This window comes from Gambusia affinis, linkage group LG03 (genome assembly GCF_019740435.1).
Source record: "Gambusia affinis linkage group LG03, SWU_Gaff_1.0, whole genome shotgun sequence".
Taxonomy (NCBI): Eukaryota; Metazoa; Chordata; class Actinopteri; order Cyprinodontiformes; family Poeciliidae; genus Gambusia; species Gambusia affinis.
This window is the reverse complement of record NC_057870.1, coordinates 13,112,541-13,134,903: the sequence shown is the minus strand read 5'-3', so window position 1 is coordinate 13,134,903 and position 22,363 is coordinate 13,112,541. Positions and strand designations below refer to the sequence as shown.

At 37.6% G+C, this 22,363-nt stretch overlaps 1 protein-coding gene and 1 long non-coding RNA gene across 3 annotated transcripts in view; one reads left to right on the top strand and one right to left on the bottom strand.

The window, feature by feature from the left end:
- The window catches only part of LOC122827993 (phosphatidylethanolamine-binding protein 4), a 61,374-nt gene extending 39,048 nt beyond the window's left edge, over positions 1-22,326 (bottom strand). Inside the window, exons 1-3 of one of the 2 annotated variants that reach the window (XM_044111173.1) lie at positions 22,204-22,326; positions 21,197-21,300; positions 20,865-20,997 (exon numbers count right to left, since the gene is read on the bottom strand). In XM_044111173.1, the coding sequence (XP_043967108.1) occupies positions 20,865-20,997; positions 21,197-21,300; positions 22,204-22,206 (240 nt within the window). In that variant the 5' untranslated portion in view covers positions 22,207-22,326. The remainder of the gene's footprint in view (positions 1-20,864; positions 20,998-21,196; positions 21,301-22,203) is intronic. The other variant, XM_044111172.1, reaches the window with a different exon arrangement.
- LOC122828002 lies at positions 4,296-22,310 on the top strand. The gene is made up of 3 exons (XR_006370147.1): positions 4,296-4,427; positions 5,371-5,509; positions 22,241-22,310. It is a non-coding gene; the product is annotated as an uncharacterized LOC122828002 (long non-coding RNA).
- Positions 22,327-22,363: the final 37 nt, after the last annotated feature.

The following is a 22,363-nucleotide window of genomic DNA, read 5'->3' as shown; positions in this document are numbered from 1 at the left end:
ACAACGTTTTGGACGCAACACCAGAATCGTCTCGTTAACATATTCACAGTAACTTTCTGCCACTTACCAAGTATCTTTATACCCCTCAATCTGTCAATGGAGAGAAAAAGCATCTTAACTAACACTTGATCACAGTTATTGGACGATGATTTGGCGGCTTAATTGCCGGAAAAAAAAAAAATCTTCATTCTGTCTGTCCCTAAAAGTTAGAGAATTATGAGAGCAGATTGAATTATTGCAAGAGCACATTTGTCATCCCTGGTTTGGTGCCCAAAATCTGCCAGACCATATGATGGGCTTTTTTTATTTTGTTCACTTCCTCTACAAACAGCGACACAGTGTCCCTCTTACAGTATATGCACTTTCAATTGAAGCGAAGACCAGAATGATATCAGCACGAACACATAAAAAAACAGGTGCAGCTTTTCTTACGTTCTAATGCCGACTGCCAAATAACACTGTTGGCGGTGTGGTAAAACATTTTCAAAGGATCAAATGCTTCCCTGTAAACAGAAATCTTAAATTTATGTTTGTTTTGTCCTATGAAGACATTCTTACAGGCCTCAGAAAATTATCCTAAGCCGATGTACTTGAATGAGATAAAGAAGTAGTCATGTATTTTTTCTGCAGATGCTCATTTTCAGAAGGATTCTCTGCCTACCTGACAAGCAGTAATATGCGTAAACAACTAAGCCTAATAATAGGATAATACTGTAGTCTCAGTGATAGTGCCTGCAGGTAACATCCAGACACACCAGTAACAATAGAGCCTCCTCCACAGCCTGTCAAAAGTGACTCTATATCAGTGACCCCCCCGGGCAGCTTACCAACCATGACCTGTTGCCTTCTCCAGAGTTGTAATCCTCATTTTTACATGTTTGCTACCAGGCACGAAAAAAAAAAAAGTGTGATAATGTAGTTATACTAATATCTAAGTCAGACCCCGATGCTTTCAGAAATAGCACGGTTTCAAACAACAGCACACGCACATACAGCCTTAAAGGCAAATTAAGCTTTTAACTTAAAAATGACCTCCAGTCACAATTACTATTGAACAAAATTGCACTTTCTTGGATATTTCATGAAAATTACCCTGCATGCAGATACATGATATAGGATGTGTTTAGATTTTTATGAATCTAAATTTAGTACAATATTAAAAGCGTTTGACATTAATTTCCAACAGTAACAAGAGAAAAAAAAACCCACCAACCTATTTATGGTGGCCATTGAATTTCTGTGATTTCCGCATATATTTAAAGCTTGAATTTCTACCTGTAAGATTTCTCTAGCTGCTAGTCCAGCTGGCATGGACAGCGAATATAATACAAGAAGCTCTCTTCAAGCTTGCACTTCACACATTGTGGCATGTACCCTTCTCTCTTATGCGGACATTTTTTTTTCCCCTCCATCTGTCAAAATTCACATTAATTACACACAGATATGTGTGAAAGACTCCAGGGAAAAACAGATGCATAGTCTGCCATCTGAAATAATTTCTCAGGGCTAGAGAAAACTAAATGTATATCAAAATGCTCCATCCTGGAAGGGACACAATTTCCCTTAAAATCTGGAGCTTGTTTTGGTGTCTTACTCCTCTCAGGATCATTAAGTTACTCATTAAGATTTTCACCTTGACGATTATGTAAAATTAACCTATGCTGGAGCTATTTAAATCCAGTATTTAGGATTAACTCTAGTTTCCACCTAAATACTTAGTGTCTTGTAAAGGTATTCATATCCCTTAAACTTATTTTGTCTGAACACAACCACAAATAAGAGGGAAGAAAATTTTAGATTTTTTTTCTCCAAAATAAAACATTGTAAGTGCTTTTGGATTCAGTCCACATGAATTAACATTTTGCAAAAACACTGGTTTAGGTTTTGACTTTGACTGGGCCATTCTGACATATAAATATACTTTTATCAAAACAATTCTTGATAGATGAACATCAGCGCTATAGTTAAACCTTTTATTTTCTTCCAGGATCACCCGATATTTATTCCATCCTATCAACTGTCTGACCAGCTTCTCTGTCCTTACTGAAGCATCACCACAGCACTATGCTACCACTACCAGGCTTCACAGTGGGGAAGGTATTTTCATGCTGATGTGTAGTGCTATTTTTCCTCCACATATGTTTTTTGTATACAAAGCAGTGCTCTTTGTAGACCCTACATGATTTGGGACAAAATATAAACTGAAAGGATTTTTTATTCACACTTTTCCAAAAACGTCAGTCTTGTGGTTCCCTTGCCTGTCTTGTCAGTTTTGATGGACAGCCATTTTTTGCTCACTAACAAATCTTTAAGGCTTACACAGAGCAGCTGCACTCTAAGTTACCAACAGGTGTACTCTAATTACTAATTAGGTGACTTCTGAAGGCAAGTGGTTGCACTGAAATTTTTTTAGGGATATTAGAGTAAAAGAGCCAGAATATAAATTAATGCCACACTTCTCAGAATGACACTTGTTTAAGAAAACCTCATTGCAAATCTTCAGTCATTTTACTTTACAATTAGATATAACCTTGTGTTGGTCTATCGCATGAAATTTCCACAAAACATAGTAATATCTGTGCTTGTAATGGACCAATTGTGCACAATTTCAATTGGGAGTGAAGACTTTTCCAAGAGACTGAATATCCAACGTCTTTGTTCACTTTGCTGCACATCTCAGATTTAATTTACATGTTTACAGAAAGGCTAGAGGTCAGCTCCCAAATGGCTAAATGTCATAATAATGAGAGAATCTGAAGCAGAATAGAAATCTGTTCAGGTACCACAGAACTCTGCCGGGCCATTATGCAGCAGGGGATGTGAGAGCCTAGGGTAAAAACTGGAGGCGGGGGAAGATTGAGCCTCCATTCTCTTGGGATTAACCTCCCACTGCCTGCTGTGATCACAGCAAAACGGTCCACTAAGACCACACCTCAGACGCCGCCGGCTCAAATCAACCCCGCAGTAGACTGGGAATCTCTAACACTGGCTCTGGTTGGAGGTAGAAAGAAAAAAAGGACTTGCTTTCATTAAGAGCACTTAAAGAAGTAATTTAAATGTGACCGGAAGAAATTTATCAAAAAATATGTATTTACAATACTCCATGATAATATAATCCAACTGATAGGACTTTTGCTGAAAAGGAGACACCAAAGAACAAAGGCATGGGGAAACCAGAGCCTCCAAGGATGAAAATCTACTTGATTACCTCTGTGTGAACTCTGCTGGGGATGAGAATGAGAGAGATGGCTAATCACTGCTCTCGTAGAGAAGATCTGCAAACTGATGACACTACGAAGGATGAGGGTGAGTTAGTGAGAGGGAGGGAGAAGGAAGAGGCCCCTCTGTGAGTTTACAAGTTCATGCTTTATCCATGACCCACCACCAAACTATGTCATCTGTGCAGAAGTCCATTAATATGCCAATTGTTTTACCCTGCGTCTGCGTTAGCCATTGTTTGCAGAACAAACCATGTGCAACTTGATGATCAACTGTTCTCAGTGCTGAAACCAGAGCAAAGCAATGCATTGATCCTAAATCCCTGTTTAAGTAGCAAAAATACTTGAACTCATTTGGTAATTAACAGGTATCTGTGTTGTGATTAAGAGACGGCCATGGCTTAACAACCATCGACTGCAGCTTAGAGTGAGGTGAAAGATCAATCTGCAAATACAGAAAAATGGGAGCTTTGAAGCAAAAGCTAAAGAAGTAGATTTGTCTGAGGAAGGATAATATAAGCAACAGTTTCTGTTTTTGTAGGATAACAGTCTGATCTCGGAAAGTTTAACTATAATTGAAAATTTTATTTTTGCAAGTAATTCAATTCAAAAGTTGAAACAGATTTTTTTCAAATAGGCGCTCATATATAAATTAAGCAAGAAAACTGGCTTATTCATTGATCCCTTTAAGTAGAGTATCATTTCTGTAAGTTTCTCTTTTATTTGTCTGATGTAATTTTCAAACCTTCTAAGGAACTTTGTTTACATTTAAATCATTTAAATTAACAGGAAAAAACACTTTTATGTACATCACTCAGTGAAAGTATATAACGAGTTTTGCTTACTCAATTCAATAACTAAAATAAATTTGTCAATTTCTTAATTAAATAAGATATACTTGTATTACAGTAACTTTAAATTTCTCAGTCAACTATAATACAAAATAAACCAACAAAACATTGTTGACAAAATGTGTTGATTCAGAAGCAGGAGACAAATGAGAGTGAAACAAAAATGGATGTTCACAGAGGAAGTTTACTACTGTTAACACTGTTAGGGTCAGAAGATGAGGTTAAACGTGGTAAAGGAGGGTCAGAGGTCAGCCTGGGAGCAGTAATTGAATCCAGAGAAGAGAGTAAAGGACTATAGAGATGAGACGGAGAATCCAGGGAGGCCGTGGCACTCACCTAGAGGTCACCAACCTTCCAGGTGTGAAGTTCCTGATTGCCATTAATAACAGCACATCCCCCACAACTCATCTGTAGCACCTTAGGAACCTTATTGCTGCTCAGTACTAGCAGTATTGATAATACCTCAGTTTTCTGCATTTTACCACACAGAGTGAATACATGGTATTGTCAAGAAAATTCAACTGTCAAACAGTGTGATGAACAGTGTGATATAAAACTCATTTATGATGGAGAAGGCCTAGTATGCACTGATCAACCACTGCGTAATTTAAAGTGTCATATTTATTTAGGGACAATACTTAGCCTGGCTGTCATGTCAAAGTAAACTCCACAAGTTTTCTAATAGAACATCAGAGTGAGATAAGATTATTGATGATAATTTACTAGTTACAATGGATTGACCTATTTATGTCCAGACATAAATTGAACCTGAATCTGTTGCACAACCTAAAGATTGATGTCTATCTAATCTGAATGAGTTGAACTACTTTGTAAAGAATAGACAGATTTAAGTCCCTAAATGTCCACCACTGTAGAGCCATACCCCCAAACAAGTGCATTGTAATTATGCAATTACATGCGTATACGAAGTTATACGCATATAACACTATTTATGTATACACATTCAGTTATATGAGTATAACTGACTCAGGGTGGTTAATATAAATGCAAGCCACACTTTTCAGAACAAATCCCCACAAAATAAAAAGTAAGTTTGTGGTTGTAATTGGTCAAACTTTAATGAGTATGAAAACTTTTGCAAGGTAATGGAAACATTTCACAGCAATCAATCTCAGCTGCAGACCCTAATTAATCATTGATGATCAACAGGACACAAAGTAATGACATATATAGAGTGTACCAATAGTTCAGTGCTTTGTATCAAGTGCTTTAGATGGTAGTGTGCGCTGCTCACTACCTCCAAACCTGCCTATTTTTAAACGCAGCGTCCTCCCACACAGGGATGGAGTGTGAAGTGGCTTATAAATCCACACTTTGAGGAGCCACATGGTCAGAGGAAAGTCACGTGTGGATACAACTGTGTATTCCAGGGCCACACAGCTACTAGATTTCTGCTTGGTAGCCAAACAGAAAGACCAGGTGAGCTATGAAGAGGCAGCAGTTCAGGAGAAATCAGAGCAGAATGCAAACACAAGTTTATATAATAGCATAATCTTGTTTTCTTTTTGATCACAGAAATATGCAAATATCCTGTATTTTAATCAAATTAACACATGACAGAAGGCAAGATGAGACAATGGAATACATTTCATGGCCCACAGTACAACTGCGATTTTTCCCACTCAAAGTAAATTCGATTTTGCCCCTAACCTTCAAAAAAAAAAAAAAAAAAGCACAGCTCCTCGATAAACTTTAACAGTTAAAGGCAGTCTCTCCTGAACTTTGTTTTTTAAGTCTTGCACTTCTGATCTGTAGTTTGTAACTGCAATAAATCCACTGCAAACAGAAAGATGGTTCACAGTCTGATTGAAGCTTGAGGGGGGTGAAGGAATTAGTAGCAGCCTGAGGAATCGTTTCTGCATTTCTCTCAACATTGAAGACGTCTTTCAGCGCACCATGTTTGCGAACACAGCCGTGCTCATGTTAAGCTTATTAGTCACCCTGGATGCGATCTTGCTAGCTGAGGCTTTCAACACTTTCTAGTGGTGGCTTTACACACATACACCTACTCACTACCGTGAAAGCATTTCTGCAAAATGCACATGCTCAGACACAGTAACTACCACTAACAGGTACACCGAAGTAGCAAGTGGCCAGGTGCCGGAAAAGTGAGCCTCCGTCTGTGCTAAATGAAGCAAAATGGAAATATTTTTGTCGTATAGTTTGACTGCTGAGAACACAACAAAGTCAAACAGGGCAAATTGCAGCTCTGGATTCATATCCATAATTAATCTGTCAGCCATGTCACACACCAGGAGTCAAAAATCTGCTATTTTTCTGTTATTTTACCACCAAGACGGCTGTAAAAGTTCAAGTGTGAGCACATTCTCACTTCTTCTGCAACATATCTGGGAAACAAGTTTCTAAGAGGCTTGTAGTAGATGCATGCAAAGTCAATAAATATCCACTCAGTTCAGCAAATGTGCATTTGAAGACATCAAGTTTACATAGGAAATGATTAAAAACGACTTGTGCTGCGAAACGAATCTAGTTGTGTTTGTCACATTTTATTTTGGCAGCTACTGAAGAGTGAAAGACAAAAAAAAAACGTTCGGTCTTATTTCGACAGACTGTCTATGATTTCACATTGTGCGGATAAAATAGATAAAGGAGTGCGACAGTTGCACTTTGCGGAGCTGTCGCAGAAAAGCATCATGAAGCAGACACAATTCTGAAGACGAAGGGAAACATGCTGCCATGGAGGGAGCTTAGTTGTAAGCACTCTGACACCCATTCCTATTTGGCCAATGGAGCTGTTAAAGGTGTCAGGGCTGTTCACAGGCACTGCGTGTTTCACCAGCCAAGATGGCTTCCACCTTTTTTCTATCATGATTAATTATGGTTTCTGATGGTAGTACAGTGAGAAAGTGTAAATTATTCCCACATTTTCTTGTGTGCCCTTCGTTCAGTCACTTTTGTGTAGGAAGATGCTATTGACGCCATCCATGGAAGCCGACCAAAAGGCATCTACATGGGGTGGCAAACTCTTGTGCCTATTAAAGGGGGCGGGGGGGAAGTGGTGGCGATGGTGGTGGGTCCCTGTCGTGTGGGCTGAACCCAGTCCAGACTGCCAGTTGAACGGCCGGATTTTCCAGTATGGAAGTCTTATTTCAGTGGGCGAAGCTGGGTGTTGAGAGACTGGGAGAGAGGACAGCCCAGGGCTTGGAAGCTCGAAAAAGAATATTTCAAACAGACAAGCACCGTCTGTGTTCCAGTGTCACCAGCCCACCCGTCTGACAATCGGGGCCATGTCATCACGGGTTCTGAGTAATTCAAGAAGCGATTAGGAAGATGTGGTGATTTCAGACGTCAGAGGTCCCAAAAGCAGAAATCGCACTAAAGGATATACGACCTCAGAGTTCGAGCATTGGACAATAAATCATGACGGGTTTTAACGTTTTATTTTCTTTTAATTAAAACAAATCAAAATTAGTCACTGATTGTTCATTACATCAAAATTATGAGAGTGAAAAAGATTTTATCCAATAGGAAAAATAAATTTGTTTAAAATAATACAACTCTTGACAGACAGCGTTTAAGTTGCTTACGTTTAACACAGCTTCATCCCTCATGCTGTCTTAAATGCAGCATGAGGCGTAAACTGCCTTTAGTTTACTCTTCTATTATATATATTTACATCAATACTTTTACCATTACTTATTTATTTATTTAGTGTTATTGGAGCCTTGCGACAAAATTTCTTTCAATTTGTATGTTTTTAAATGTACAATTGAATGACAGTAAACTCTGTCTATGTCTATGTCCGTCTATGTCTAAACAGAAAATAATTTCCCGAAGTTGTAGATCTGTGAGGAGAGAAGAAAGAACTCTTGTGATTGGCTAACCTCATGCTCCCTTTTACTCATTGGCTGGTCAATATAAAGGAACTTATAATTTATCCAAAAGTCCACTTTTAATTGGTTAATCGTTCCCCGTTAGACAGCTTGGGTTGAAGAGAAAGTACCCAAAAGTTTAATAAAGCTGTTATTCCACAAAGATGCAGGATCCCATAAAATCTAGTATAATCTATCTATAATCTAATTCTGGGATACAGTATATTTTGTACACACTATCCACACTATGTTGTGTTAGCATAACAAGATGCTCTTTATTTGTTATTCACTCATCATTAATGTGCGCTATTCTTCGAGTAGCAACACGTTTTGAGTGTGCACTAACAGTAAAGAAACCTCCAGAGTTTTAAACCCAGAGGACGAGAGTCCGCCGTCTGTCTGAAAGGGACCACCATGGCCCGAGTGAAGCAGTGCTGTTCAGATGTGTCTCTAAGACGAAGTGACAGAAAGGAAGGTACAGCACATCCCATGAGCAGCTGATTCTAGTGTTGGGGTTGGACCCAACCAGCACTTTCTCCTGTTGTCATGAGGGGATGATGCACCATGATGATCCTTGTGGTTTGTAACCCAAACCTTTCTGCAAAATTACACTTGGTTTTTTCAACCATGAAAATAATCTCCTGGTTTACATCTGAGAATTAAACAAGACTGTTGTCAAAGTTTAGGTTTTTCCTCAGCATTTTGTTCTAGAAAAAGAGCCCATCTGCTGTCACAATGCTCAAACACCATTTCACAGGAAACTTTGGATTAAGTAGTTTGCTAAAGAGGAACACTGACACCTCGCAGGGGTTTGGGGGAAAGTGGTTTCCTTTTCCCTGAAAAAGTTCAAGCTGCTGTAGATTCTCAATCATCCAAGGCAAACTTAACATCAATTCACCTTCAGATGAAATGTGTTATTTTTAGCAATATTATCACGACCAAATATTTTCCTTATATTATACAGATTGAATAACCAGTTAGAATTGATTCTATATGAGACTGAAGTCCTTGTAGATTGCTCATAGTTGTTATAAATGACAAAAGCACAGCAAAGTCATTTAACTATAAATCTGAACAATAGGAACAAACACATCAACAATACAGAGCTTTACTTTGAAGCCACAGAATGGTGCATTGCATACAAACACGGCTCCAAAAAAAATCCTTAGTTTGGAGAACAGGATGAAATAAAACGATTCCTTTGACAGATCATTTTGTGCATGTTGATATATTTAGTGCTGTCAGAGAGGACATCACAGAGAATGGCACTTACATCACAATGCAAAAACTGTTATCAGAGGAGGTACAGGTTTATGGTTCAAGGGCTCGTCCATTCAATGAGAACAAGCTCAGCGTCTCTGCCTGACACACTGATCAAGACAGCACAAATAAAACAGCTCCACAGCTCCATCTTTGCCTCTCCCCTAGGGAATAATATAGCACCCATCTGAATGTGGCACATATTGAATCAATTCCAGCGTTGATGATTCATTTGAATAAATCACCCTGTTTTAATTTTTTTTTTGCCAACTTGCACGGATACTGAAATAAGGAAAAAAAAAAAAAACAACCAAAGAGAGGAGAGACAGGTGACAGTAGAGTAAAGGACTGCTAATCCTCAATCCCTTTTCAAGTAGCAATTAATGACTACAGAAATAGTCTCCATATAGATGTTGTTGCAATTCTTTCTTTTTTTTCCTTCTTTTTTTGGTCAAACAACCTGGATAACTCGTGCAGATCAAAGCCAGAGGCAATGCGGCTGCAGCCAGAGAGGATCTTATACTGGATTTGCATAGATGAATGCACAGCAATAATTCAAGTAGGAGAAAGGACAGATGCTCGTTTGACCTGTTGTAAATTCTCCATCTGATCACTTAATATCGACCAAACTTGGTCTAGCGAGATAGATTTTTCAAATATGGCTCATCCTTCAGACAACTCTATTAAATCTGAAGAAATATCAAATATTTCAAGGAGAAGAAAAAAAAAAAAACTTTCAATGTGTTCCACATAAAGATGCACGGGATCAGCCTATTGGCAAATATGAAAAATCAGCAGCTTGTGCGATGAAAGGGTTATATCCGTATTCAAGCTAAGAGACATACTCTAACATACACAGACACAAATCCTGTTGAGCAGAGCTGAGCACAGATACCCTACCAGCCCTCCGAGGCACAATTAGGATTTCATGGGGTGGGGGGGGGGGGGAATCTACATTCCTGCGCACAAGGAAAAAAAAGTCCTTTCTCCAACCTCACAATAATATCAACTATCTACTCAAGGAAAAACCTGGAGCATCACTCAATAGGATTTGGACAAACAAATAAAAACATAAAAAAAATACAAAAACAGGGGGGGAAAAAAAGATCTAAATTTAAGCTCTAGTTGTTGACGAAAAAATTGTTTCAGGAAACCCAAAGCTAAGCCTCCCAGTTCCAATCAATTTCTTCTATTCTGTGTGGTATAAAAAGCAGCAAGCACTCATAGTTTGTTTGAAGTGCTCGACTGTGTGGAGTTCTGCTGGGTTCAACAGCATTTTGTATGGACTCCCTTCGCGTATGATTATCACACCTGTCAGACATTCAGTCCCAGTAACTAGGGGTCAAGTAGCTGCCAGTTTGTATAAGAGAAGAGAGCGCAGAACACTTACACATCATTTTATGTGAACTAACAGGAACAGCACACGGTTATAAAATGTGCTGCAGTGCATACAAAACAGAGACAAATGAAAATATCTATTTGTTCATTTTAAATCCAACACAGTAAATGACTATATGTGGACTGGATGTTTACAGAGATCTTTACTTGAGACAATTAATTTAATTACTTTCTTTAGTGCATTGACATAAACAAATCATTAACCATATGACGAAAAACAAGTATTTTTTCTGCAAACAGGTGTGAGCACTCATTATCTGTAAACATTTCAACTGCATGAAGTTCACATCTGGTTATGTGGCCACATGTAATGTAAAGAAAATAATAATAATAATAATAATAATAGCTGGAGGTGAGCCAGCTAAAGCACACTGTTTCATGTGACAATAGAAAAACTAAACAGATAAAAACAGGAGCATTGTGCAATAAAACATACCATACAGGGTTTCCCCCAGTGTATTATCAGCCTGGTGGGCCACCAGGTTTTACTTGTGCCCCCACCAGGCTAAGCATTGTTTATTTTTTTAAGTCTCCTTAAAATATTAGCATTTTTACAGTTGCTGTTTAGGTATTATTCAAACACATACCGGTAATTATCAAGTGATATTTTCAAATTTCCTGTCAACTTTAAACATTTTTTAATTGAAAAACAGGACGGGCCGCTGGATGAATGACTGGCCTAGCGCCCAACCACCAGGCTTAGGAATAAGATAAGAGGATTGATAGAAAATTTGATGAACAAAAAGATAATTTCTAGAAATTAGCAACGTTTATCTGTCCACAACCATGTTTTTTTAAGTCACATTTTACCATGTTACAGCCATTGACTTCCATGTACTTCACTGGGATATAATGGGATAGACAAAAAACAATGTACTGTAAAATTGTGAATAGAAGGAAAATAATATATTGTTTTTAAATAATTTAGCAAACACTAATTTAAAAAGTGTAACTTATTCAAACATTATTAATTTCATTGATCACTGTAATCCTCAAAATAAGGAGAGGACAACTACAAATCTAACTAGGGTTTGCTGTCTGTCTAAGTTGACAGACTGGGCAAAGAATGCATTTTTCATAGAAGTAGCAAAGAGGCCATTGGTAACTCTGGAGGACCTGTAGAGAAGTAATTTGTAAATTAAGCCTAGCTGATGCATGGTTCCACCAGGTGATTGCTAATCGCTGTTACTGCTAGCCAGCAGTTATCAAACACTGATTAAAAAAAAAAAAGAACAATCTGGACCAATCACTTCTGCAGAACTACACAATCTCCCACTTTCCATTCATCAGCAACATTATTAATAAAGCTGTGTTTCAACATCCATGAAAGGATGTTGTAGTCTCTGTTGGTCGTTCATATCAAATCCTGAAAAAATACATTATATTTTGAGGCTGTAAAAGGAAAAAATGTGACAAAGGTCAAATGGTTCTGTAAGGTTCTGTATGCCTCTCGTTCCCCCAGATTGCATGAAGCCATCAGCTCCAAAGTAAATTGACAGATGTTAAACTAACCACCGTTAATTATTATAAATGGTGACCAACAGCAGCTACAATGAATGTCTCCATCTGTAAATCTACAGCTCTGCTGATGAAACCAGGCAAAACTAATGCCCGGGGGTAAATTCATAGAGCATAATGCCAAATAGGGACATTTGCAGCACTCAAGTTTGACCAGGACCTTTTAGCTGCCCGGCTTGCGAAGTGATGTTTTAAATAAAACCACATTGTAGCTGTCACAACTGATTCTCAGATTTGTCTCAGGACTGAGGAAAAGGTTAAGCACATCGTCTATCTGAAAATGCCAAATTCTGAAGTCGAGCACAAAGTTGGCACCCAGATAAATCGTGCTATCACTGTGCTTCAGTTTTCTCATTATCCATACCTTTCATGACATTCACAGAAAGAAACAAAGCATCATGCCAACACCTACTCTGTGAGAGAGCTCTTTCAGTTCAGCTCTAAAGCTGAGAGCTCCAAACCTCCACACCAGAGTGTGGGCAGCGCTGGCACAGCCATGTGCCTAAGAACCCTGACTGAGTGCAACAGTTGGACTAATAACAGAACAACAAAAAAAAAGTAAAATGGACACACAGCGAGGACAGCAATAGCTCCACAGCTTAGTAGCAGGTTGACTGAAGCCCACCTTTTCCATATTCACGAGCAGAAGGTGTCCACAATGCCTCTCAGGTCTTAGTGCCATGAGGGGCGTTGAGCGCTCAAGTTCAGCCACTTCAGGGTGAAGCAAATCACTTTAATATGTTAAGAAGATTAAGCTGGATAAATGTCTAGATACATTTTTTGAAAAGGAACGTAAATCTCCAGTGTTTTTATTTGGGGAGGGGCGGCGTGTGAGTCAGTTGAGACGATCAACACAAACCCACCAAAACGCAACGTGATTGGCTCAAAAAAATTGGGCTTATTTGAGATTTTGCATTTTAAGCTTCTTCAATCTAAGACCATCCCACCTCTTCCTTATTATTTCAAACACCAACCTTTGGGACAACAAAACTAGAATGAAAAAAACCCCCATAAAACACTGGTCACAATTTCATCTCCTCTCTCAGCTTAGACTCAGCTGTCTTATCCTGCTTTAGCTTATGTTATAGCGTTAAGTGTACAGGTCAATGTTTTTCCCTTGCTGTTAATCTTCTGTTTGAAGCCTGGTTGATAATACACAGAGAAAAAAAGAAACAAACTTTGAGGTATCAAATGTCGAGAATTCAAAAAAAAAGAGTAGCTTCAAATGAGGACCCGTTTTTTAATCTAAAACTTTGCAATCTGAGGGTGTCCGCCTGTCAGCCTGCTGTGCAAGAAATGGAGTGTGAAACGTCAGGGCGAAATGAAACAAATAATGTAAAGGGATTAAAAAATAATTTGCATACCATTTTTGGTATTTCCCAAACTACGGCATCAGGAAACTAACAAAGAAAGGAGCATTATATCTCCCTCAGATCAATTAACACATCAATGGAGATGATCTCTTCTCCCATAAGCTGCCTCTTAATATCAATATGAATATATTTATCAAACATAATAAAACAAAAATAATTCAAACTGAAAAGGGACTAAGCTTTTTCATCCAAGGTGAAAAACATACTCAAAAAAAGAAGAAAAACTCAACAGGGTCTACATTTAAAGTCATTTAAAATGTGCTTTACTTTCACACTAACAAACATGCAATAACCTGTTTTTTCTTCTTAAACTCTGTCTCTTCATGCAGAGTTAAGACAATAAAGATGAAGGGGGATGGCATTATAGAGAGCTAAGCATTATGAGAAGCCCTGAAGCTGTTCTTAGAGAAGGTGAATCAGAGGATTGGGACAAAACTGGAACTAAACCCTGTGCCGGACCATAAATGAGAAGCACAAAACATTTTGGGCAAAATGCCACTAAGCCAAGCATCTGGTTCTTAAGAAAACTTCACTTGATCACTTATAACTTTGAGATTACTTAGTTTTAAAACAAAAGAAACTGACAGCAAAGTCAGTTACCTCAGCTTTCAGCATAAGTGCCTCAGTAATCCTGTCAGTAAACTTCAGCAGAGTTTAACCTCAACAATTAAAAGAAACAAACAAACAAACAAACAAAAAAAATAAAAAACATTATTTTATGTAGAAGCACTTCTCAGTTTCGGTGTTGATTTTAACATAAGGTGTTCCTTGGATGAGACAGGCATAAAGTTGAATTTTACCACTTTAAAAATCCTGAAATGCATATTTTGTATTGTTATGTAGTCCAATACAACCAAACAGTGAAACTCAGAGACTCAGAGTATTGTTAAAAATACTCTTCAAATACAAACACTAAACATGTAATGAATCATCCAAAAACAAGAAAGCAGGCATAGATATCAAATAAGTACACAAGTAGTTTGTTCAGTATAAAATCTAAAATAGCCTTTTAACTTTTTACTTATGCAAAGCAGGAGATTGTTGTCAAATTTATAGTAAACCCCAAAAAAATAAATAAATCCCTGCAGTTGAATGCAAACTTCTATTTTTCCTTTCTCCAAGCTGAAAACATTAAAGAAAAGGTGCAGGCTTCTTGCTGTGCCAAAGTACGACAGAGTCATCTCCAGATCTCACAGTGATTCTCTGCCAAACTGAAGAATGCTGTGGCTCATATAAATAGAAATTTAATCTTGTGTGTTTGTCTAAGTATCCAGAGCAGCACTTCTCATGCAGATTATGAATCTCTGTTTAAACAGTTCATGCAGTCAATGTATATGAACTGATAAGAGAGAGCTTGCGTGGATACTGAATAATAATCATGAAGCACAGTTTAAAGTGATATTTTCATTAAAGGAACCGTCATGTCTATAATTCCACATGGAAGTAGATTTAATCATATCGATGAATGGTATGATTATCATCCATTGAATTGTTTCTTTCACAAAAGTATTGCTTTTTTAATAAATGGCAGAAAAATTTACTTCTTTGTAATTAATTGGTGTATAAAAATATACAGTTTTTTGTGAATAACACTTGAGCCTCTGAGTTTTAGATATGTCAAAAAATGACATGGAAAAAGTTGGAAAGTAACTTAGAGCTACCATATTTACTGCACATAGGTGCCACAGCTATGAAATTAACACAAGTAGTGCTCAAGAAATGACCCAATAATAACAGTATTGTTGTTCTATGACAAGCAGATGCTCTACCTGCACTGATGAAGAATCACCTCGCACAGTGTGGCTAACGCTACTAGCTGATCTATTTTTATCTGATCAATAGGGGGCAGTCTGTACAAGGAATTGTTCATTATTCCCCTGATAGTGAGGTTATAGATAAAGAAGATGGAAAAATAATGATAAGAAAACTGAAAAAATGACCCATGTATTTTACTATCTCTTGATGCATTCACTTTAAACCTTTTTTCTAGACAAAATGGGAGCATGGTAGCAGCTTAGTTCAACTAAACAATAAACATGCAAGTGCACAATCTTTAATTTTCATAGTGTTGTTATCAAACTAACTAGTGTGATTTAGGAAGCATTCCTTGAGCCTTTCCACTTTATCTTCCCATTCATACAAAATGTTTCAATTGTATGTTCGGTTGTTATTTTTTATTTATTAATTTTGCCAACAATTCCACAAAGTGGAAGTGTAGCTGCCTACACTCTAGGGACAAAAGGTAAGAAGAAAGAATATTATGTTACAACTCACCAAATAAAATATATTGTGACTGTAGAATATGCAGTAGTATGGTAAAAAAAAAAAATAAAAAAAAAAAAAAAGAGAGAGAGAAGGCATGAAAAAGGTGAGAAAAATGCTGGTTATAAATAAAAAAAAAAATGCTTGCACATATATTTTTTTATGGGATCTGTGACAGACTGAGTGAGAACCTCTGTGCGTCGCTTGGAGGCTTCATGAAAGGCAAATAATTGTTTTCCTGTCTGAGAATATAGTGGAGGCTTATTGCTTCATAGCGATGAACATGTTTAATCAAGCCAGTGGTCCTGGTAGCAGGTTGTAATTCTTTCCTCTTCAGAAGCTCCCATGAATTTCATGCATTAAAGAGTAACATGGCCAGCATTGAATGGAGCAGGATACAGGGTCAGCTTAACACTGTGCTATAGCGACAAAGGGGCAACATTAGCTAAGGAAAAGAAAAAAAAACTCTCTGAATTCCTGCCAAACATGCCTCTTTAATCCATCAGAGCCAAAAACACCCACTTGATGACACTGAATATGCAATTAGACAGATATTATAGAAAATATTTTTACTCTTTGACCCAAGGTGGCCCAAAAAGGTGCAAAAGGAGGCCCTTCAGAGATAAATTGACTCTGGGGTGATTGAGGGCCACCACCTGCTAGAAATGAAATCCTTTTCCTGATTGCTCCAACATCCCCGACAAGAGGACCTGTCAGGAATCCTGCATGGGTGGACACGTAGGCTTTCCTGGGTATGACAGGGTCTGTTAGAGAGGAACCCCACCCTCGCTTTCTCCGGTATGCCAACACAGAGGAGAGTGGGCAGCGCTGAGACGGCAGCCTGCCGTGGGCACTGCCAGGCTTAAAGCTGCCCTGTCGTCATCAGAGGCTTGCAGAGAAGAGCACTAAGATTCACCAAAAAAAAAAAAAAAAGGAAAAAAGAGGAGGGGGATCGTTGCATTTAAATCCTCTCTCAACGCCCCCACATGTTTTAGCAAAGCATAAAAATCATTCACGGAGAGAGAGAGGGAGAGAGAGAGAAAGTGAAAAAGAAAAAGATGGAAGGAAATAGACAGAAAACAGCTATTAACAGCAGTAAGCAAGCTCAAGAGATCATAGAGAGGCAGCTCTAATCGCAGTAATGGTTTAAACCCTCATTCCATCCACCAGATGCAGAAAGTGTCTACCCAAAAACAAGGCTTTGAAATCCCCATGTCTAAGAATTTGCCCCGTGGCTACAGTCCTTCCTCAGAAAGAAAGAAGAAACTCTCAAAAGACGTCTCTAATTCTGAGGTATCTGGCAAAGATAGGTGGATTGCGGTCTGTGTCATTTACACAAACGGCATAAATGAAAGATGACCATTAAAAGCACACACTTAAATTGAAATAAATCATTTTAGATACCTACTTAATATTACTCTACAGTCACAGCTGTGAAATACATGACCCAATGCTTGCAGCTAGACCTCTAGAACAATTAAATCAAGTTATATATGCAAGCAAAGGGCTTTAGAAATGGTTTAAACCTGTAATGTAAATGAGTGACATATTTTACCTCAGACAAATTCAATCAGGGATTTTACAGTTGTCATCTATTACTGCAGAAGCAATAATATAAGATCATAGAACTTAAAACATAGGCATCTGAAAGACATCGACAAACATGTTTGTTTGTTACTTTCTGTAAAGAACTTTTTGCTTTCATGTTTCCTTTTCTCTTTTCAGCAGCCCGACTTTATTTTACAGATTTTTCTGTCCACAAACCAACTTTGATTGCTCTCCAAAGAGCCTCAAGTTACATGATGAACTCTCATGTTTATTTTCTCCAGTGAATCTAAATATCTAAAAAGAACTTAGGATGAAAAAATATGAGAAAGAGGAAAAAAGAAGCAGTACAACATGGAAAATGTTGAGTCTAGAAGAGTGAAGAATATTTTTTTTTTATCACAAATAGGTATATCTTTGAAAGCGCTATCTAAGAGTAAGTGATGTCAGTCGGGACTATATTTTAATTGGCAAATCTTTCTGGGATTAGAACTGGTCAGTGATCGGCACGTCAAATACGGAGAATTTGATTTTTGTCTTCCATTCATTAAATGCATCAAGCTAAGAAGTGCTACAACTTTCAGTTTATGAACAGATCAAATGACAGCAAGTCATTTGATCTGATAACACAGTGACTTTCTGATGCACTTTTGGGAGTTTATTAAAAATCAAAAGAAGAAAAGAAGAAATGGGGATCTTGCGGTCCCTTAATTTTCTGCTGGATTCAAAACTGCTGGTTGTATGAAAGAACCTGCAGCACATGGGTTCTCTTAATGAGAAATAAGAAACAGTGCTTGGTAAAATAAGACTGAATTCATCTGAATCAGAATCTGCAGGTCAGACCTCACAGCAACCTGAAAATCGGTTGTTGAAGAAAAATACCCAAAATAAAATTAATAAGTTTTCTTAAAGAAACTAAACTAATTAAATCTATAACTACTAAAATATCAAAGTAAATTAGATGTTCTCAGCTCTTAGCAGTGAATCCCAAGCATGTCTCCACCATGTATTAACACATTGTACCTTTGCTTATGAAACTGTAATCAAGCCATATTCTTATGTAGTTTGGTCTCATCAGCCAAGTTGTATCCCACTCACATCGAACTGTAGATAATTTTGAGGCGTTTGAGGAAAGTAAAAAAACAAGAGCTACACAAGCTCAAACCAGGCTTCTGAAACAGAGAGGTGCTTGTGCTGAGCATCAGTTGTGAAGTTTGGATTCAGAGATCTGCAGCTTCTGCAACCCTTTGCTTTTGGTCACATGTCCATATTTAGAGGCAGTTTTATGGGACTGCTGCCCACTGTGTTTTATTACAATTACTCAGCAGGCACGCATCCTGTCCCAGTAACGAAGTGGGTGTTACAGTGGGTGGATTTAAGCGGCCACTATTCTGGAATCCTGCTACCGGGTACGAGGTCTAAGTGGCAGAAAGAAACCAACAGCATGCTGTGCAGACGAAAAGTGTGGCGGGCAAGAAGACCAATAACAACCCAAACCTTCAGATAGTGCGTCTTTACATAAGTGTCAGGGGAAAATGGAGAATCACATTTCAAAGGCCAGTAAATAAAGTTTGTATTGATTAAATCTAACATGTAATCTGTTTTGCTGTCTGACACTGTTTCTGGCTCTAAAAAAGAATCTTGTAAGACAGCATTATAGATAATACGACCATAGATCAAATGGAGTTTGGGCAGGAGAAGGGCAATAGATCATGTTCGGACCAGACTGCTTAGCTCTGGAATTCATAAAACTAGCTCCTAAATCGTAATGGCTTTCATTGAAGTTTCTCCACTTGAGGGATGTGGGATTTTCTGCATGCTTTCAGTTAATGTAGAAGTGTCTCTTTTAGTCAGCGGATCCAAAATAAATAATAATGCTAAAATTGAAAAAAAAAAAAAAAGTCAAATGAATGTACTAAATATACTTTACCAAACTTCTAAGAATATATCTCATGAGTGCATGGCTAACCATGAAAAAAATTTAATAACTAAGCTGCACGAAAGTTTAATCCTGTATTTCTTAATACAAACAAAATCAGCAGATAACACAGTGACTTTCTTTTACATCATCTCAGGACTGAGAAAATTAAATATTAATTTGATCCTAATTCCAACACATTAATTTGTTTTAATTGAAGCAAGATGTTTTCTTCAAGCTACATAAAAGTATCTTGGAGAAATAACTCCTAAACTTTCCAAACCTGTTAAGGCAACTGTGTCAAAAAGGATTCACAAACACAAACAGAGGTATTATTTATCGTCTGTACTTCCATTTAAAAATTTAAACGTTAGCGGGAACTAATATTGCTTTTATCTAACTTTGCAATTATACAATTAGTCCTATCAAAGTAAATAATGCAAAATAAATAACTAACATTAAACTCTGCTACATGACATTTTTTTACTGTCGAAACTACAAGTGTGCAACGTAACCTTTGTTCAACTAGCGAGGTTCAGTGGAAGTTTGAAAAAGAGTTGCTAGTGCCACCTTCTGTCAACACTGGTTAATTCAGTTCAATACTCAGTCAACAATAAGAGCACAGTGCAGAAGGTTGTATAACATCAGCTGTTCAAACAGGAAGACTTGTTGAAATTTTTAAAAGATGCCCATGTTATTTCATATCTACAGTTTAGAAAGTAATTGGAAACATTGTTTTTTTGTTTTTTTTTTACTTGGTTACCAACAATAGATCTGAGGCTGAGGTAGATACTGTTTATTTGATGTATTGCTGCACTCTAGTGGTTAAAATATATAATTGCATGTGATAAAAACACGTTAAATACGTTTCAATTTAATTCAAGTTATTTAAATCACACTAATTCACAATAAAGGTTGTCTCAATGCATGTAAAAAAAACAACAACAACATCCCGTTCATATATAGAATTGACTAAATAAACTCAATTTAATCCAATCAAACAGACAGAATGAAAATCTGTTTCTGCATATATAATGCATTTAAGTTTATTGTTCAAATTTATTTTTTAATCTATCTAAGGAAACCCAGTCTCTGACACTCCTGATCAGAAGTCTCCAATTCCTGTCCTTGAGCGCTGCTCTTCTCCAACTTTTGTTAACACACCTGAATCTAGTAATTAGATGGTAAGCAAAACGTTGTAGGACGTTGTTCCATGTCCTACAAATACACCTAATGTCATGAATGAGGTGTATTTCAGCCACCTCATTCAGGTGTCAGACCAGGGATTTCGACCAGAGTCCTCGGAATCTGGTCTCTATCTACGATCTGGAATAAATATCCCCATTATGCTTGATGTTCTGTGACTGTGAAAATGTCCAATTAGAAGTTTATGAAGTGATCATAATTGATGTCATTGCCATTTTGAGTAAACAAAGCTTATTTTTAAAGCAAACTCAGCCCAAATACATGCATCTGATCCTAAAAGTCAGTACCGTACCTTTGTGATAATGTTCCAAGTTCCAACCCTGTATTCACAAATCTCTTTGTAAGCACCTTTCGCAAATTTATATTTAGTTTGCTTTTTCGATCCCAAGCTACCACTGTTCCAAGTTAATTTAGCAACTCTTGATGCTCTTCAAACCTGTTAGGAAACGCTCAATCCTTACCTGCTCTGCTCCAGAGAAGTAGATCTGCGGGGCTTTCCAAACAGTGCTGATTTTTTCTCTGAATTTGTGGTTCTTTGGAATCATAAGGCATTTGTCAATGTCCAGTTCCGGATAGATTACTTCCAGCCCACCACTTTTTCGATGAAATGTGCAAAAATGGGAGATTCATAGAAAGACATTTGGTTTCTTGTCAACCACATATTGACAATAAAAAAAACACAGTTTACTACATGAACAAAAATAAAAATGAAACAGTATTTAGGAAAACGTTTTGAAGCATCTTGGTAATTACTTTGTAGTCAGAGTTTATGGAGGCATCTGATGGTACTTACTGACAAAAAGAAAGATCCAGAGGGTCTAGGGTGCTTTGTGTTGTCTCTGCCTCAACTGGTTCCAAAACGAAGACAAATAACCCCAAAAGCAAGGTGAGTAAAGCCTACAGAAAAGCATAACTTTGTAAAACAGTAACAAATTTATTCAGTCAAATTAATGCTGCTTAGTTTTCATCTAGTCTGGTCCTTGTGTATGTGGTTCAGCACGCCACATACACAACTGTCAATTACTGGATATTTTCTCTTTTTGCATCGTCCTCTATAAGTCCAAGTGATTTTTGTGGACAAAAAAAACACTCAAGTACCTCAGCAGTTTCTGAAATACTAAGTCCAGCCCATTTGGCAACGATGCCACGTTTAATATCATTTTAAGATTTTTGCTTCCCTATTTTTATGTTCGTTTTGAACTTAAGCAAGTCGTCCTCCCCGACGCTAGCTACCGAAATGCATACATGTGAATGTGATATCAATTGAATAGCTGTACCTAATGAAGTGTGTGTAGTTTATAGTAATGTTTAAAATTTCTAGGCTTCCAGTTCTATTCTCTTTATAATTCAAAGAGCTCTTCTCAACCCGGAAGAGCATAACTTTATCAACAACACAATAAACATGCATAAATTGCTTCGTGTTCCTTCTAAACTAAGGGAAAAGCGCATTAATCAGCCTACAGCGCGCTGAATGCTAATGTGTTTTGCGCTGTTTCTGTGAAAAGGACACACTTCGCCTTCATGTCATCGCTACTTGTCATAACTCAACTAAACATGACCGGCCTAAAGTTTTTGCAAAATCATTGGCTTCACTGAACGAGGGGTGTCCTTGTTATAAACGCTTAAATTCGGACGTTTAGTTTAGCCTTCACTTGTCTTGCTTGTTATTTTTGTCGCACTTGACATTTCGAGGCTGAAACATGTAAGGAAGTGTCTGCGAAGCAAACAGCGGCGAGCAAGCCAACCAAAAATACACACTTTAGCATTAAAGCGGTCATATTAGTATGTTATAAGCATTACCATCAATTTAAAGTTGTGTCGCCGTGTTTGTCCGCAGGTTTCCCCCTCTCTGAGTGAGACGACAGATGCTGTTGAGCTGCAGCTGCTTGACGTGGAATGGAGCTGCACAAGTTTCAGGTGTCAAGATGAAAAGCAAAAAAAAAATCAGACGACTGCCCTG